The 18,805-nt window shown below is 40.7% G+C and overlaps 1 protein-coding gene across 2 annotated transcripts in view; it reads left to right on the top strand.

Annotated features, from left to right (window-relative positions):
* Positions 1 to 16,216: 16,216 nt before the first annotated feature.
* Positions 16,217 to 18,805, top strand: part of sdk1a (sidekick cell adhesion molecule 1a) — a 264,282-nt gene continuing 261,693 nt past the window's right edge. For both annotated transcript variants that reach the window (XM_060896811.1, XM_060896812.1), the window contains exon 1: positions 16,217 to 17,369. In XM_060896811.1, the coding sequence (XP_060752794.1) occupies positions 17,075 to 17,369 (295 nt within the window). In that variant the 5' untranslated portion in view covers positions 16,217 to 17,074. The remainder of the gene's footprint in view (positions 17,370 to 18,805) is intronic.

Below are 18,805 nucleotides of genomic sequence, written 5' to 3' on the forward strand. Positions count from 1 at the left end.
CCAAAACATCATCATATTTTGACACCTAAAAGGTCCTAAAAGTAACTCTCTCTCTCTCTCTCATTTTCTACCGCTTATCCGAACTACCTCGGGTCACAGGGAGCCTGTGTCTATCTCAGGCGTCATCAGGCATCAAGGCAGGATACACCCTGAACGGAGTGCCAACCCATCACAGGGCACACACACACACACTCATTCACTCACGCACTCACACACTACGGACAATTTTCCAGAGATGCCAATCAACCTACCATGCATGTCTTTGGACCGGGGGAGGAAACCGGAGTACCCAGAGGAAACCCCCGAGGCACGGGGAGAACATGCAAACTCCACACACACAAGGTGGAGGCGGGAATCGAACCCCCAACCCTGGAGGTGTGAGGCGAACGTGCTAACCACTAAGCCACCGTGCCCCCCCTCAGTCAAACAAATGAGCCAAAAACATTATACTTCTTCCTTTATTTATTTATAAAAATGTCTTCGCTTTACATATCTGTGACCAGGCCAATCTTTGGATCAGTCCTACGCAACGGCTTGGAAGAATTTCATCCAATTCCTAACTACAGAAGAGTTTCAACACTGGGATTTTGTTGGGTGTCCTCACATGAAGTACTTGCTTCAGGTCCTTCGACGTTTTTTCTTTTGGATGTATATACAGTATATGTACTGTATGTATCCGTGTGTGTGGGTGTTTGCAATGTCGGCATTTAGTTCAAAACGTCACAGAAAGAGAAGACAGGAGGGCATGTCCTTCACTCTTCTAATGTAATCTGAGGTACTTCCAGTCTATCTGTCATTATGGTAATGTACTCATAGCAGCCCTGGGGAAACAGAGCACGGATCAATATGCTATTATTAATATTATTAGTTAAGTGCAATTGATTTAGCTACAGTAAGAATGCCAGGGGATACCATGCATTTTAAGATCTGCTTTCTCCTTGGTTATCTAAAGAAAAAAGATTCATCTCGGTTGAGTCAAATGCCACAGCCACATTTTAAAATGAATCATTTTGAATGTCAACGTATTTCTTTCAAGGAAATCTTTCCCACTTATGTTTTGGGTCAAGCAAAAACCTTAAAAGAGTGTTATTTAAAATGTCTGTCTGTGTATGAGCTCAACAGGGCAGAAATCAGTGCTTAAGCATGTGCAAAATGAAGAACCGGTGAAAAACTTAAATTGACAGAAAGAATGACTGACACTGGCAATTAACGCCACCAACCATTTATAATTAAAATGTACCTGCAGGATGGTGCCAGAAATCGTCATTTTACGTGAAAGCTCCTGACCCTGAGTCAATGGAACATTTGTTCATGCCATCAAATGTGGTAAAAAGAGAAGAAAAATTAATAGCTCACTATTATGTCTGAAAGGCAGCAGTGTCTGAGTGCCTCAGAGGCTGTTAGGGTGGGCAAACGCAGCGGGAATTTAATCACCGTTTAGCAAAATTTCTTGATTGAACGCTTGACTCTTAAGTGCTTTCAGAAAGCCACGTCTTTGCTCTCACATGCCTCGATCCATTTCTCAAAACTTGTGTGATTTTTTTTCTTCAATATTTTCAGCGAAACATACGCCGGCACACAACCATCTGCAAAACATTTTTCAATATGTCAAACACACTTATCACATATATTTCTACAGCAAACTGGTTTTCACACTGCACCGAGCAGACGAGAGCGCAGCTGTCCCCAAGTGTCTGCTAGTGTCATTGCTGTATTCATTAAACACAGACAAGTGCATACGAACGAACTGGAATGAATCTTGTACGGATGTGTTTACAAAAAAAAGAAAAAAGAAAAAGAAACAAATCCAAAATTTTAATTTGCAACAAAATCTATAGCAAATTTTGATTTTGATGAATTTTTGATTTGCGCCTGATTTTGATGTGTCCATGTTCAGCATTGAATGTCTTTGTCATGTCTAGTGGTGGTTAATATGAAGTACATATGAAAGTACACAAACAGGACTTTCTGTTTTTCTGATTTTAGAGGTGATATAAATTACATTAAAAAAAAATAAAAAAAAAAACAGACAATTTTTTTTTATCTTCAATGTAAATGCTCTCATTTCTGCTCTCTGATAAGTGCTTGTTCATAAGTATCTAAAATGTACCTTCCATCATTAAAATCCTGTATCACAGAAGAACAAACACACGTCTCACACTGAAAGTTAACAGACTCCTGACTCGCTTAATATCAGACTTGCGGCGATAAAAGAATTCATTTGTTTATACTGACTTAAATTGTCCCATAAGACATTTCTACTGTACTCTTACTGTGTATTACATCTGTGTCAGGTTTCCTAGCACAGTGCTTGCGTGTGCGATGTCTTCCGTTAGGTTTAGTAGCAAAAGACTATGTGATCCCTGAGTTGTGTAGTGACATCATTTCCTCTCAGAAAAAATTGTTTGCGAATGTACCACAGAAGTTGATTCAGTAATCTGCTAACACAGATTTTGTGTGCGTCCTTCTCGTGTGCTGCTAACTGTGATTTGTACTTACGCCATGAATGACGTGGCTTGCATTAGTATTCCCCCTAGAACACTACATACTGCAGAGCCATTCCCTGGAACTGCAATGGACTTCACTGGGATTATAGTAGCATGCCCTGAATTTACACAAAAGCCCAGAAGAAAGTGAGAATGCAGAACATCAGTAGAGTTTTGATGAACAGCCTCCTACGGGATAAGTCAGGTCCAGCTTATGTCACGTTCTTTCATTTTTTTTTTAGATTTTGGTTTAAGATGTATTATTTAGTGGTGCTTTGTTTTTTGAACCAAACACTTTTCCAGAATTTTCTCCTGGATTTCACTATGCTGTGTATTTAGGATTGTTTGTTATCATACATTTTGGTAACATTTCCTCTGAGGAAAGAGTGTATTTATATTTTAACTCTGTTACATGTGACACTTTAATTGCACGCGGTTCGAGTACGTTCATCTAATTACGGGACTTCTCAGGGTTTTACACTAACAGGAAAGACTTGAATTATAGCACTTATAGGGGTAAATTATATTGAATTATAGGGGGTAAATACTTATGCAAAAAAAGTACACTTTAAATGTAGGGTTCTTTGAAATAGAAAGATAATATCTCTATTGCAAAATGAATGCATTAAAAAAATAGAAAATGTGCAAGGTGTCTTTTTTCTCATAATCTGTAAGGATTTAAAAAGCATAAAGCCTATTCCGGGCTTAAGCATGAGCTACTCTTTATTTTATTAGAAACCTGGCGGATTAACAGACTTGAAACGATTGGCCCGGCTGAATGCAGAATGCATAGCTTAGCCTTGTGCTTTTATACTCACACCATAAAAGCTCTCATACCTGGTTGCATCAGTGGCGAATAAGCCAGAGCCTCTATGAAGCAGAAACTAGACCGAGGGCTTTTATTTTTCTGATTTAACAAGAAACACGCAAACACACACACACACACACACACACACACACACACACACACACACACACACACACAAATAAAGCCCACAAGCTAGAGTCAAAGGCAACCTATGAACATCTTTCATAGTCTGGGCAAATAATATCCATGACCCTTGAAATGTTACCTCTAAGAAAAATAGCTAATTATTTAATTTCATTATTTTGATGAATGGCAGTAGATGTTACAGTTAGAAGGCAGGTCATGTGGATTGTTCATGCGATCACATCTCTTCACTGTGATAACAATGAAACTGGTAATGGATATACTTTTGGGTAGTGTCACTATTCAATAGCAGTAATAGCAGCAGGCTCTGGGGGGAAAAAAACGAAAAGATGTGATTCTAAACCCGAGCCGTTTGCATATTACCATAGAGAGGATATACTTATAAAATGTTTGGAGCTTCTGGCTCATCTTTTGAAGCTATCAGTGGTTAAATAAACATGCCACATCCACCTGACTCCTGATCATGAACTAATGTGGTTACTTAATCCCTCAATACTGTGCTGCGGAGACGACGTATTTCTGTTGTCCATCCAATCATCTCTCTGGATCCCACGACAAAAAGCCTGTACATTTTTTTTTCCATTGGCATTTGGATTGTTCAGATAATAAGCTCACAAGTTTAGGATTCTTACATGTTTTGTTTATCACGTTTGGATAATCTTTACAAAACTTTTAGAATTTTGAAGCTTAAATACGATTGCCGTAGTAAACAAATAATAAAGTTATTAAGGCTGTAAACAAACTACAGTACGTTAAGTTCACAGGACTTTGACATCAGCACCGCTAAACTCTTTTAATCTTTATTTAATAAATATGTTTCCTGATAAGGATCCACTGTTGGTGCGTGTTATTAGTCAACACACAATGAGCCTGGAGTAAATTTTCTATACTGTAGTGTTTAATGCCCCAGTCCTGTTTATCCACTCGTTAGCAACCACCCAACAAGTGGGGCTTTACTGCTGTATTTTGTGTTGTAGACTCAATCGTAAATATCCTGAACTTGTGTTAATCACAGACATTATTTCAGATTTCAGGTATTCAACCAAAAACCCATTTAAGAATGGAGTTAACTTCAGGACAATGGGACAGGAAGTGCTAACTCATTTCCAGGCTTTAGAACTCACTCCTGCAGCGCTCTGTATAGACCTTCTTTTCTGCTGTCTTTGTTGCTATTTCAGGTCAAGAACCTCTTTTGTAGAGTTGCCCTGAATTCTACTAAGTGCTGGATGCTGCTTCTCTTTGCCTCCTTATATACTGCTGTTTGAGGTCCTCGGGCGTCTATTTAATGGCGCTAAGCCTTTGTTCCATGTAGTTCTTGTCGTACGATGTCTTGCTCTGCTTTGCCTTTTCACCATAGACGCTTTCATGTGCCGATCAAGCTTTTCTTCACAGGGCCGAGCTCACCTTTTTAGTGGCTCTATCAGTGCACTAGTACCTTGTAGGTCAAGGTCAAAACCTTTCATATTGTTTTTGACTTCTTTGATGCTTTCTGCTTTCAATGTTGCACACAACGAATCCTGTACCAGATCACTGTCGAACTGCAGTCTACAGTACAGAAGATGGGCCAAACGTCTTTGTTGCAATTTTGTTGTTCACTTGTTTGTTTGTTCCCAAATGATTGATGAAGTGAGAATCTCAAAAAAGCATGGCTATGAGCTTGAGAGCTGTGAGCATGGCTGAGCATGTCTTTCTGCTGGATGAACTCTTCATAGACAATGCAAAGTATGTTGTAGGGCGTTTATAAAAGTCAGCGAAACACAGCAATCTCAAAGCCATGACCAGACCTTTAATTTCACCTTGGGAAGAGATATCTGTAGCGTAACAAAGCTATCAGCAGCACACACTAAACTCTGCAGGGGTTCCTGTGGTTCATTTCTTCCCATTTCCGAAGGCATCCTGACCTGCATCACCAATGCTCTAGCACCACAAGGTGAGCTTTGGCTTGTTCTCTCACTCCATCAGAAGTCACTGGTTTAGAAAGAAGATCTCAGTCAGATGTCATTCTTCCTATCATGAAAACCGTGTAAACTTTTTCTGATGTCATTATGTACACTATGCTGTATCTGGGTCTCTATTTGAGCATTTGAGCCTGAGTCTAACTTTAAAAGCTTAAACCTTTTTGTGCTTCTCAGACTCAGTGCTTGTCATAAAGACCTTTATCCTTAAGTACTCTAAAACCTAGAAAGTCTTTCACCTCTGGGTGATGTTTAATGACATTCATATTAGCTCAGTGTCTGTTAATTAATACCGAGAGCTTATGCTCAATAGAAAATGATGTTTACGTCTTAAGCAGGCAAACCGCCAGTGTTGAATTAACGATTGAATTATCGAATTATCGCTTGACGTCTTCGGCTTCTTCGGCCTCGCATAAACACTAAGCTTTAATTCAGCTAATTCTTAACAGCTGGACACTTTGTGACACCTTCCTGCGGCCTGAAATCTCACAGAAAGTAAAGAGTCACTGATTTTTTATATATATATATATTTTACAACCTACTCATTCTCTGTATTAAATCTAGAAGGGCTTACAGCAGCTCGCTCAGCGTTTCCACCCGCCGAGTTCCAGATGTCAGCTGAGCATCCATCCATCTGCCAGATGTGCCTTGTCTTATTTTAGATTCTTTATTATGCCATTAATGACCACCATAACTCCTTTTCATGTGGCCCGCACAATAACACACACACACACATGTTGCGCAGGTTTTATTTGATCCGAACACGATTAATAGTTTGAAATCCAGTCTTCAGCCTTTTTTTTTGGTTTGTGTAGAGATTCACACTGAAACACACACCCACAAGGTGCAGACCTCTGTTATGATTCCAGGGTGAATTTAATTCTGAGGCGTTCTCCTCCTTGGGACTTAATTATACTTTCAAGCGCTTTGTCTGATAAGTCTCTAATTCCCAGGATGACCGACTGAATAGTGTGGCTGATAAATTTCTATCAGACGTAAACGAGGCTGTCAGGGTGACTTTCTGCTCGTTCTGGTTGTAACAAGATGCTTTTAAGTCGTCCTTTTATATACGATACTTTCTTTAACGCTTTTTGTTTTTAAAAGTGATTTACTAGGAAACTTTTTGCGAAAAGGAAACCGTCTGTTTTAGATTTCCATATAATCCAATGCAAAAGTCAGTTTGGTCTGAAAAGATCTCAAAAAACTGGTCGAGTTTGAGATGCTGGTGGAACAGGGGTTCCCACGCTAGGGGTCACGACCCCCTGGATTCACAAAAGGGGTCTGGAGAGAAACTCACACTCAGCACTGTTGTATCATTCATTTGTTTAACAAATGAATGTTAGAAATATCGAAAAGACGGATTTTGCGTGTTGACGTGCCACGTTTAAGAAGGAGTGCACACTAAGGAGTTTTGGTCCTTTCCGTATCCTGAAACGCTAGTTCAGCAATAACAAAGAAATAAACAGAAATATTTTACTTGACAAATTTCTCTCTTTCAATCCACAAAGATACTTATTCTAGACCATTACTGAGTACTAACTCTAATTGGTTCTCCCTTTACAGTTACCTCTCAGTGTCTGCAGCAGTGTTCAATAGTAGTGAATTATTTAGAAATGTAAGGTCAGACTTCTCGACAACAATCACAATGACAGCAGAGAGCGTGTCAGTGTGTTCATTATCACTCTGCATGAAATCGCTTGACTTTTGGAAACCATATAAAAAGGGATATTGTGTCTCTGGGGTGGCGTTTGGCGCCAAGCCTCGAGCCAAGCGTCTTCTGCTTAGCCTTATCACGCCACCCTTTAACAACACAACACGACTACTAGACTGGAAAGTCACTGCATGTACACATAAAGATGTGTTACTGTGTCCTAAGGAACAACTACGGAATAAAAAAATAAATAAAAATGCTGGTCAAAGCTTGCCTATTAAATTTACATTTGTCTATTTGTAGCTCAGTTGTAACTCAGTTGTAAACCCCAGTGGTAGACCTTTTTTTTTCCCAGTTGGTGAGTTATAATAAAATATAACGCTGGCAATGTATAACTAAGCCTTTGCTGCAACTACACAAGCTTTAACCGAAACCACATGCAAATCTGTTACATGCTATATCATGATCGTTATCGCACCGTCATCTGCCGTGTCCTAGGATGCAGCTTTGTGGTTGTGTAACTTTTGGACACACTATGTAATATAGTATCATGGTTTTAAACCAAGACATAGACGTCAGTGTGGTTAAGCTGTAATTGCTCTTGTCTTGTGTAACATCCAGGAAGAAAAATGTTTTTATCACAGGTTCATATTTTTGCAGAATTATTATCATGACTTAACACTTTGACACAGTATTTAGTACCAGAATGCTAGGATGTAGAATTGGGTACGTTGATACTCACTTATGCTTTGTTGTCTGTGTTTCAGACATACTTTCGTCTAGTACTATTTTGCATGCTATGTAAAACAGGGGTGTAGTGTTGCAGTCATATAGGGCTGTAGCTTAGCAGACCTCATTTACCAAACTGATTTAAATAATTATCAATGCCATTGTGGCTGCATTTGTTGTTTTAGAAAAGGGAAAGCAGAATTGTGCGTTGGTCAGCACTACATCCCTGTTTTAAATAGCAAAACAGAAAACTTACCGAAAAGTGGGTCTGAAACTATAGTATTCAGCAGATTGTTGGCAAAAGTATCTCGGATGTGTAGCACACATGGAGAGTGGGACAAAAATCATACAAACATTATTCAGTCTCATATTCACAGAAGTGCAAATGAAAAGGGCTCCCGGGGCAGGTTTGTGTAGATGGGGGCGAGTGGGGGAAGTGGATAGAGTACAGTAGAATACTGCAGAGGAGAAGAGAGTAGAGTAGATTCAAATCCAGTAGAGTAGAATACAGTAGATTAGAGTAGAATAACAGAATACGGTAAAGTTATATAGAGTAGAACAGAAGAATACACTAGTGTAGGATACAGAAGAATGATAGAATATAATAGAGCAGAACACAGTTGAATGCAGTAGAATAACAGAATCCAGCAGAGTAGAATACAGTAGATTAGAGTAGAATAATAGAATACAGTAGATTAGGCAAGAATAATAGAATACAGTAGATTAGACTAGAATAATAGAATACAGTACTGTAGAATACAGTAGATTAGACTAGAATAATAGAATACAGTAGATTAGAGTAGAATAATAGAATACAGTAGATTAGGCAAGAATAATAGAATACAGTAGATTAGACTAGAATAATAGAATACAGTACTGTAGAATACAGTAGATTAGACTAGAATAATAGAATACAGTAGATTAGACTAGAATAATAGAATACAGTACTGTAGAATACAGTAGATTAGAGTAGAATAATAGAATACAGTACTGTAGAATACAGTAGATTAGACTAGAATAATAGAATACAGTACTGTAGAATACAGTAGATTAGACTAGAATAATAGAATACAGTAGATTAGACTAGAATAATAGAATACAGTACTGTAGAATACAGTAGATTAGAGTAGAATAATAGAATACAGTAGATTAGACTAGAATAATAGAATACAGTACTGTAGAATACAGTAGATTAGAGTAGAATAATAGAATACAGTAGGTTAGAATAGAATAATAGAATACAGTAGATTAGACTAGAATAATAGAATACAGTAGATTAGACTAGAATAATAGAATAATAGTGGACTAGAATACAGTAGGTTAGAATAGAATAATAGAATACAGTGGAGCTGAATAGAGTAGATGTGTGTGTGTGTGTGTGTGTGTGTGTGTGTGTGTGTGTGACACAGTAGAATACAGTAGAGTAGAATACATCAGATTAGAGAAGAATAGAGTAGATTAAAGTAAAATAATAGAATACATTAGAGTAGGACAGTAAAATACAGTAGACTTGAATAGAGTTGAACACAGTTGAATATAGTAGAGTAGAATAAAGTAGAGTACAGTATAGTAGAATAGAGTCGAGAATGCATTATTAATCCTAATATTAATATTTATTTGGTGTCACAACAACGGTGAGACAAGCACAATAAGATCCTGGACTTCAGTGACTTCACACAAAAATAAGATATACGTATACACAATTCTCCAAGCTATTTACAGTTTTATTATATTTACAATTGTTTGACTTATTTGCTAAAACACGTATTATTTCTTTTACCAGTGTCGACTTATGTGACTTATTTAGTTAGATCAGCATAATGTCTGATCTAAACTGAGTCAGGATTCTGTTAGCTTTCAGTGTTAGACGTGCGTTTTTCCCTCTGTTGATGACCTTAAACACAATTTTAGTGGATGAAGATAAATATGTTTTATGAAAAAAACAACCTGCTTTTGGTTTTCTATGAATATTTTGCCCCTAGTGGGATGGGGAAAAATAGAGATACCTTTAACGGACAAACCTTTGTGAGCGAGTGAACCGAGGTCATAGGTGATCATATTCAATATATTCAGTGTAAGCACACGCTTCCTCATGCTACATCGCTCGATTGTTTCCACAGTATACTTTAAAACACAGTTCTGAACATTTTAATCGGTATGTTTTGATACCTACGCTGACCTTTTTTCAGCAAATATTTACAGAACTTTGTGCTAGAGACTGCTAAACCACTTCACCGTAACTGTAACATTTCACGCAATTTGCTTTGTGCAAATATTTAAAACAAACCCTGGTGAAAGCATCTGCTTCTCCATCGATCCAAAACAATCCACCACAGTCCAGCGCAGAAAAGCCGAGATCACGTGTTCCTCAAGCTAGTTTCAGGATCAAGCATCGAGATACATTGCAGAACAGAAGCCTTATTGTGGCAGCATTTCATCCTTCCATGCAGTGTACACAGAGGGATGTAGTATCTATAATGTGCCAAAGAGGGCACTGTGGGGCTTTGCTTCATACAAGAAAGCACGCACTCTGAGACGGTGTAGCAATCTGTTTGACCTGTAGAGAAAATATATTTGAATTATTTCTTTAACCAAATTATGTTCTTTGTCTGTTTCTATTTTTCATTTCTACATGTGTAGCGTTGTTGCTCTATTCATATGTCGCGAAAGAGGTCAAAGGTGATCAGATACGGACGGTTAATGTTGAGAAACATGAATCTGTGACTAACATGAGTAACGTTGCATGATCAATCATGACAGTGTTGATAGACAGAAACAGCACACACACGTGCTCAAGCTTAGATGCTTGTCAGTTTCGTAGGCTTTGCTAAAATATGGACACGTTTCACAGACGCTTGACCCACAATTCGTGCGCAACTGAAAGCCGCTAAGCGAAAGGACACGAGGTAGGTAGACATGCTGGCACTGCTGGTCTGCTTACATTGTGTCCAGATCAGTGTGTAGCTCTCAGCAGTGGCTTCTAGCTTCCTGCATGGATGACAGAGCCTTTTGCCTCTGCTAGCTTTTTCTTTTTTATGAACCGCACAGTGTGTTGGCAAGGAGACAAGCAGTCACATCGTCTAATGAATAATAGGGGCTCCAGATAGGTTTTAAAACAGGAATGGAAATGAAACGCGTATCTCGCCACTACACATCTGTTCTCAGGAAAGCAGTTCCATCTGACATAAGCCTTTTCCTACTAGGGAGTGATGACATCAGACGGTTAAATAAAATGAAGCAGAATTTCCATTGCAAGACCATGGAGTTTGGTCAAAAAAAAAAAAAATCTATTTACCGTCTTACGTCCCTTGAGGCAGTTCAGACAAATGCCTTTTGTTTGGAGGAAATGCAGATAAACACTGCTAAATCCCTCTGTGCTCGCTCTCCATCCTGATCAAGCTGATTAACATTCAACATTGGGCACTTTTAAATAGTGCACTACGTTTTTTAATTCGAGTTGTCTTTCTTCCAGGTTGTTAACAAACCACAATGAATCATCTCTCATCCCAAAAAAAGATCATGGATACTTTTATGGGGTCTTTACAGTACGTGAAGCTGGGTTAGCCGTCGGGGCATGAATCCCAGTTCCGGCTGGCGTTTCCTGGATATTCTTTCAACATAGTGACAACAAAGCTCTACGTGATCGATGTCGTCTTTTCATCTGATTGTGCTCCTGTCTCCGTGTCATTGGCACTCATATTCAGATAAGGGGGCAGGGATGATTTATTGGCCCCTGTCAGATAGGAAGCTCCACTTTTCTCTTCTAGATACACAGTGCACTTAGAGACATACCTGTGGACGTGTTCAGAACAGGATGCAGGCATCCGGTGACAGGCTTAAGGGTTGTGGAAATTGGAAATGGTCACAGTAAAGCCTTTTTATGCTATGTTAATGCAAAGATACCAGTAAACACTGCAGCTGTGGGTTTACAGAGAATTAAATACTCGGAGGAGACGGTTTACTTTGCATCTTTATTTCTGACAAAATGAAGTCGCGCTTCCATAGAAGAGCCCGCTTGTGGTATAAACAGGCTATTATAAGTCTGTCAGCTTTAGCCGCCACACAGACACAGACATCATTTGAAAGCAGCAGATGATGAGAACTGGATGGCGGGGAAGCATGAACGCAGGAGGCGACACGTCTTCAGCTTAGGTGCCACGCTTAACATAGCGTAAAGACATCTGCTGTCCATAATCCATCACGAGCGACATTGATTACGCAGGATATCCGTATCTGATGAATCAGGCAGCCCTGAAACATGGCCTGATGAATTACTCAAACACAACGCAGCTAGTCGGATCGTATAGATCTCCGTGTCATTTCTCTGCAGATATTGCAGTCTCAGGACAGCAGCTGGAGCTTTGTTTAGTCTAATGGGTTTCATCAGCGTGAACTGTTGTAGCAAGAACGGTTAAACAACAACGAAGAAGAGACGTCTTGAATGATGAAGTTTGCAACTCTGTTTTGTTTTCATGTAAACTTTGCATCAGTGTGTTTTGGCAGGTCAGTGTTATATGAGTCAGTAGTCAGAAACTCAAACCTCAACAAGTTCAGGATCTTCAACAAGAAGACTACAGAATCCCTAAAACATATCCTTCATACCTAAACCTGTATATATTCTGAAAAGTCACTTTGTAAATGTTCCTCCTCATTAATCTGTGATGAAGTGTGAGGCAAAATGTCATGCATACTGCAATTTGTCAGCCTGCAAAAAAATATGGCCCTAAATCCGGAAAACAGTAATTACCAGCAGGCTGTACTGTGCCAAACAGATTATTAAAATTACACAGAGGACGTGTACATGGTTGTGTAACTGACCACAGCCACAATACATCCATACATTTTTAAGTAAGAAAGTAATATTAATAAATTCAATGTACTCATACACTATATAGCCAAAAGTATTGAACACCTGACCTTCACACTCATATGTCGGTTGTCTTGCATGACTCTGTATTCTGTAACATTACATTTCCTCTTCACTGGAACTCAGTCACTGTTCCATCATGACTCTGAACCTGTACACAAAGCACAGAGCTCCATGAAGACACGGTGTGAGAAGGTTGGAGTAGAAGAACTTGAGTGTCCTGCACTGAGCCCTGACTCTGACTCAACCCCACTGAACACTGACTGAACCCCAGACCTCCTCACTCTTACACCATCAGTGTCTGATCTCACTAATGCTCTTGTAGCTGAATGAACACAAATCCACACAGACTCGCTCTAACATCTAGTGGAAAGACGTCACAGAAGAGAATCAAGGCGCTTATTAACAGGAAGTGGGGGAACAACTCGTTACTAATGTGCTTGGCTTAGGATGAGAACGTATTTGTGGGTGTACATACTTCTGGTCATATAGTGTAATATGGGATACAGTAAATACAGAATGTATTTGATTTCATTTCATTTTCTTTTCTTTTACATATGGCTTAGAGGCACTTTGTGATACGTTCATAAAACAAAACACTGCAAAAAAATTTTTTCCCATCATCTCTTCCTGTAGTGTAACAGGCATGCAGGAAGTGATGAAAACCGGACAGGAATTTATGCCTGTTAGGAAATGATTGGGTTTAAAGCTAGACTTTTTTTTCTTTCTAAATCAGACTTAGCAGGTTAAGCCTATTTTAAAATAATGTTTTCAGTCTGGAAAAATTTAGAGCAACGTCCACGTGAAAATTCTCGTGTTTTTTTTATTGCCTTTAACGCTACTAATCCCTGAATGCGTGCTTTGTCTCTCAGCACAGCATGTACTGTAAGTGGATCTATATCTACAGCAACACTGCAGTACAATACCTTGAGATTAAACACAATATACATATATTCGATTTTTACTTCAAACATCAGCTGTATATTAAAATAAAATTCTGTAGTGAAACACCTGAAATATGTTTCTATTGAAATATTTGTGATGTTCTCTATGACTCTGTTGCTCATTTCTTTGGTTGGGGCTTTGTTTACGTTATTCCTGTGAGGAGTTAGTGGTTATACACCGCTCTGTTGTCACATAGGGGACATTGCTAGGGCAGTAACAATAGAGTTTAAAGCCCTATTCGGATTGGATTAGTTTCTCAGGGGGGACGACCGTAATACTTTTTTACACGTCTCCTCGTTGATACAACTCTCGCATCCGGACAACAATAAACACACTACAGGAGGTGCGAGTTTGTACCAGGTTATATAATTGTTTGATATCTAGGGGAGAGTCAGTGATACATGCTACAGGACTAAATACAGTAAGTAGCAACAACCAAACTTTTTTTTTCCCCACAACAATAGACAACATCTGTATAGCCGAGATGGGTGAAACACGGTAATTGCGCTCGACTATAATGTTCTCGGAGAAGGACGGAGATAAACAGCAACAGGGCTGGAAATAAATTCATAGTAGAGCTTCTGTTAAACAGGAAATTACCTCAGAAGCTGAAGTTAAATTAAATTCTGACTTTTGACGAGAAAGACAAGTAATAAAAGTGAATTTTGGTCTATGTTTATTTCTTATTTTCTGTGTTCGTTATGGACATGATTGTATTATTTATTTGTATTTTATTCGTACTTTATTTATTTATTTATTTTAAACTCCCTTGCTCTCTGCTCTAAATAACTCCTTACTCAACACTATCTGCCTAAGCTAAAGCCCCCCCCTCCTTTCTTAAAATTCTTGCCCTCTCATAAGTGCCCTCAGCTCTAAATTGACATCTATTTTACCTCTCTGCACACTCTAAATTCCAGCATTTCCTACTGCCCTGCTTAACACCCCCTACCTGGGCTAAACTGCCCTCCACGTTACCTGCCCCAGCCCCGGGATGTTTTGATCACAAAGGTTCAGTGAATAATCAAATTTTGACAACATCACTGACAACATGGGCAACTTCTAGTGAGTTTTGGAGCATAAATTAGCTGAGAATCAATAGCACTGGGTTCATTATACAGTTTATCATATTTGTTCCCTGGTTTTGAAATATGGTGGAACATTCGAAAGGTGACAAAACAAGAAGTTCCAGTTTTCTCACAGTAATTGTGAAGGATGATTGATCTTTCTGTTTGCGTGTGTGTGTACATTCAGTTTTCGGCACGTTGACTTTGATGATTTGTTGCAGATTTTCTCAGAATGAAATGCACCTTCTTTACTGTTCAGTCATTTCTCTGAACTCCGGTAGATAAGCGTGGGCAGGGGAGTTACGGTGAAGCAGAGGATTTAAAGCAGAGGGCAGATTAGAGTGGGCTGGGAGGTAAAATGGAGGCAGTTTAGCCCAAGCAGAGGGTGTTAAGCAGGGGGAAGTAGAGAGTGCTGGGCAGTTTGGTGGGTGCATGGAGGCAAGGTGGAAGGGCAGATATAGAAAGAATAAGAAGGGAGGGGCAGTTTAACACAGGCAGAGGATGTTGAGTAGGGAGCAATTTAGAAAGGGTAGGGGAATTAATGCAGGGTATTGGGTAGTTTAGAGAGGGCAGGTGAGTTAAAGTGTGGAGGGGGTAATTTAGGAAGGGCAGGGGGTAGTTTAAAGAGGGCAGGGGAGTTAATGCTGGGGGTAGTTTAGAGAGGGCAGGGGATTTACAGTAGGTGTTGGGGTAGTTTAGAGAGGGGAGGTGAGTTAAAGTGTGTGTGTGGGGGGGTAATTTAGAGAGGGCAGGGTGTAGTTTAGGGAGAGCATTGGAGTTTAAGCCAGGGGGGGTTGTTTAAAGAGGGCAGGGGATTTGAAGCGGGGGGTTGGGGTAGTTTAGAGAGGGCATGGGAGCAGTTTAGAGAGTACAGGGGATATCAAGTAGTATGCAGTTTAGAGAGGGCAGAAGAATTAAAGCGGGTTGGTAGTTTAGAGAGATCAGTGGAGGTGAAGCGGGAGGGGATAGTGGAGAATGGGCAGGGGGGCAGTTTAGAGAGGACAGGGGGATTAAAGCGGCGGGGGGGTGTAGAGAGGGCACAGGGGGGCGGTTTAGAGAGGACAGGGAAGTTAAAGCGGGGGGGTTGTTTAGAGAAGGCAGGGGATTTAAAGCAGGGGGCATGTAGAGAGGGCAGTGTAGAGAGGACAGATTAGTTAAAACGATGGGGCAGTGTAGAGAGGGAAGGGGGCAGTTTAGAGAGGACAGGGGAGTTAAAGCAGGGGGGTGTCAGTAGAGAGGGCAGGGGGTAGTTTAGAGAGGACAAGGGAGTTAAAGCGGGGGGGTCAGTGTATAGAGGGCAGGGGGCAGTTTAGAGAGGACAGGGGAATTAAGTGGGGGGTCAGTGTTTAGAGGGCAGGTGGGGGCAGTTTAGAGAGGACAGGGGACTTAAAGCGGGCGGTGGGGGTCAGTGTAAAGAGGGCAGGGGGACAGTTTAGGGAGGATAGGGGAGTTAAAGAGGGGGGTCAGTGTTTAGAGGGCAGGTGGGGGCAGTTTAGAGAGGACAGGGGAGTTAAAGCGGGGGGCGGGGAGTGACGCGGTGCAGTGAGGAAGTCAGTTAAAGCGGAGCGGAGTTGGAGTGAACGCGCGCCTCCACACTGCTGCTGCAATTTGCCGGATCTCTCGCTTTCCTCCGCACATCTTCATTCGCTTGTTGCTTGACAACATTTACAGACTCGAGTCCGCTCTCAATTCCCAAACTTCTAGTCGCTGGAACTATTTTAGTCGCGTAGTTCGTTACTGCTCTATGTGACTAGTTATCCTTGTGCAAGCCGCACAGAGGCAGTCTGTTATTATCCGCTGTGTGAAACCTGATCTCTGCTTTCCTCGGGAGGGAAAAGTCGGCGTGCTGCTGAGAAATATTTAGTAAATGGTTAACTGAGCCGGAGTGTTTACAAGCAACGCGTAAAACTCGCTAGTCGGATGTAATCTGAGAGTCGCGGGAGGCAACAGCTTGTTTTGGTTCAGTGGAGCTCTGAGTCTCTACGTGTTGAAATAAGCACGAGTTTAAAAGGCTGATCAGCCCCGGAGATGCGAATGAGACATAAGAAATCGCACCCGAGGATTTTAGGAGTAACGATGGCTGGATGGAAACGCACCGTGCGTGTGTGACAGACTCACGGACTGCAGAACTTTTCAAATCCTGGAGCATATTTATGATCATTCGGAATAAATATTCGGCCACTCGGATGAGTCTTGCTGGCTTTACAAGACACATAGGTTAGGAATCGGAAGCAGAGGGAACAGGTAGGCTGCGCAGGAGACGCTTGGATCTTTACGCTCATCCGTAGACAAACAGCTCCATGTCTGCGCCACGCCGCAACAATTCAGTCTGACTTAAGTTCGTGTTGGATTTGCGAGCTCGAGGCAGGAGCCGGGAGACTGAGACACGGTTTGTTTTTAGGATTACACATCTCCACGCTTGATCATGGAAATGGTTCAGTGTCTTCGGGGTGGATCAGAGAGCGGACGGAGACGCGCAGAAAGCGGGGACGTCGCGCCGATTTTCGGATCAGCGCGGCGCAGCGATCCGGGAGACAAGCGCCCTGATCGTGTTAATACAAAGAGCAACATCAAAGGGACCTCAGGAATCGAGAAGACGTCTGATCACATGTCAGGCAACGTAAGAAGTTACAAGGGAAAGAAAAAGTTGGCGTTGTGTACGAGGAGTTACTGGGCGCTCTTTTGCCTCCAGATCCACGTGTTGAAAGCCGTAGCGCAAGGTAAGGAAAATAACTGCACAAAACAAACAAACAAACAGAAAAAAACGTGAAAATAGATAGCAGAGATTAGATAGATAGATAGATAGATAGATAGATAGATAGATAGATATGGGTTTAGAGGAGCTTTAATGGATGAGTAAGCAGCGCCTCCCGTATGGAGCCTGTGGCCAGTATGGGAAGGTCGGCCTGATTTCAATAAGAATGATGATGTGACGTGTCTGTCTGAAGCCCTGAAGCATGTCAACTACAACTACTATGGCACAACAATAAAAGTCATTAAGGTCAGACGAGCCTGTCCAAATCTCACAGATGGCGCACACACTGGCTTTCCACCCAGCCTTTGGGTTAGATTATACAGAAAGGAAAGACTTTCCATAAACAACTTCACTTCATTACTTCTACCAGCAGATACTTCTACCAGAAGTCGGTGCATTGCTTTTGTCTGTAGTCAGAATCCTGAAGATTTTCTTTCTTTCCTTCCATCACAGCTGTGCTTCTTTCTTTTCTATATTTATCTAAAAGCACGAGTTGGTCATCTGCAGTTTGGTCACAGTGCTGACTTAACACCTCCAGTGTTGCATTAACACATCTAAGGTTCATTAAAGATGGGGGATTTTGCTGTCTGTGATCAGCCACGCATGATTATTGATAGCAGTCTCCATTATTTCAACTGTCAAGTGATTTCATTGAAAATAATCAAAGCGGCACGGTTTGTTAAACAGATTTTTTTTTTTATAATTCGCTTAATATTGCACAGATTAGAGTTAAAGGGGATAAATGAATAGACAAGCGCATCCAGCTCCTAGCCAACTCCGCCCACCAAATATGTATTTCGGTCTCTTGAGATGTCATTTGCATTTCTGAAGATGGGAGCAAATTAGTGTGAGCAGTTATCCTTTTAAAGACGAGCCTAAACAAGCAGCCTTCACACTCAGACGGCAGACACTGGGATCGAATGTGTAACGGTGTAGCATATGTGCAGAGTCAAAGAAGACTTGCAAAGAAGACTGTTGCTTCTTTATGGAAATAACAGCGGGGCACTTGTAGGGATGCATGTGCACAGCTTGGCTGTTGGCTTCTTCACGCCTATCAGGCACTGCTTGACTTTCAGTGTCCCAGAACGGCTTTACTGCTCGCACTACATGACATTTATAGCTTGGAATGTATTGTCTCGTCAGTGTATCTGTGTTCACACTACACATTCCAGCTGAGACAAGACTCATGTATTACACAGTCTTTCACCTTGAGGCATCCCTGGCAAAGTGCACCTGATCCCAAAATCCCATTGTCTTATGAGAATGATGAAGAAAAAAACGTTTATCGGTTGCTTGCAAAATGGAGCCTGAACAATTTGAGGTGGTTTCTTGGATCTTTTTTTTTTTTTTTTTATCGTTTTTGTAAATTATTCTGCCAGATCTTGAGCAGCATTCCCTCTA

The sequence above is a fragment of the Tachysurus vachellii genome, chromosome 21 (assembly GCF_030014155.1).
Source record: "Tachysurus vachellii isolate PV-2020 chromosome 21, HZAU_Pvac_v1, whole genome shotgun sequence".
Classification (NCBI taxonomy): domain Eukaryota; kingdom Metazoa; phylum Chordata; class Actinopteri; order Siluriformes; family Bagridae; genus Tachysurus; species Tachysurus vachellii.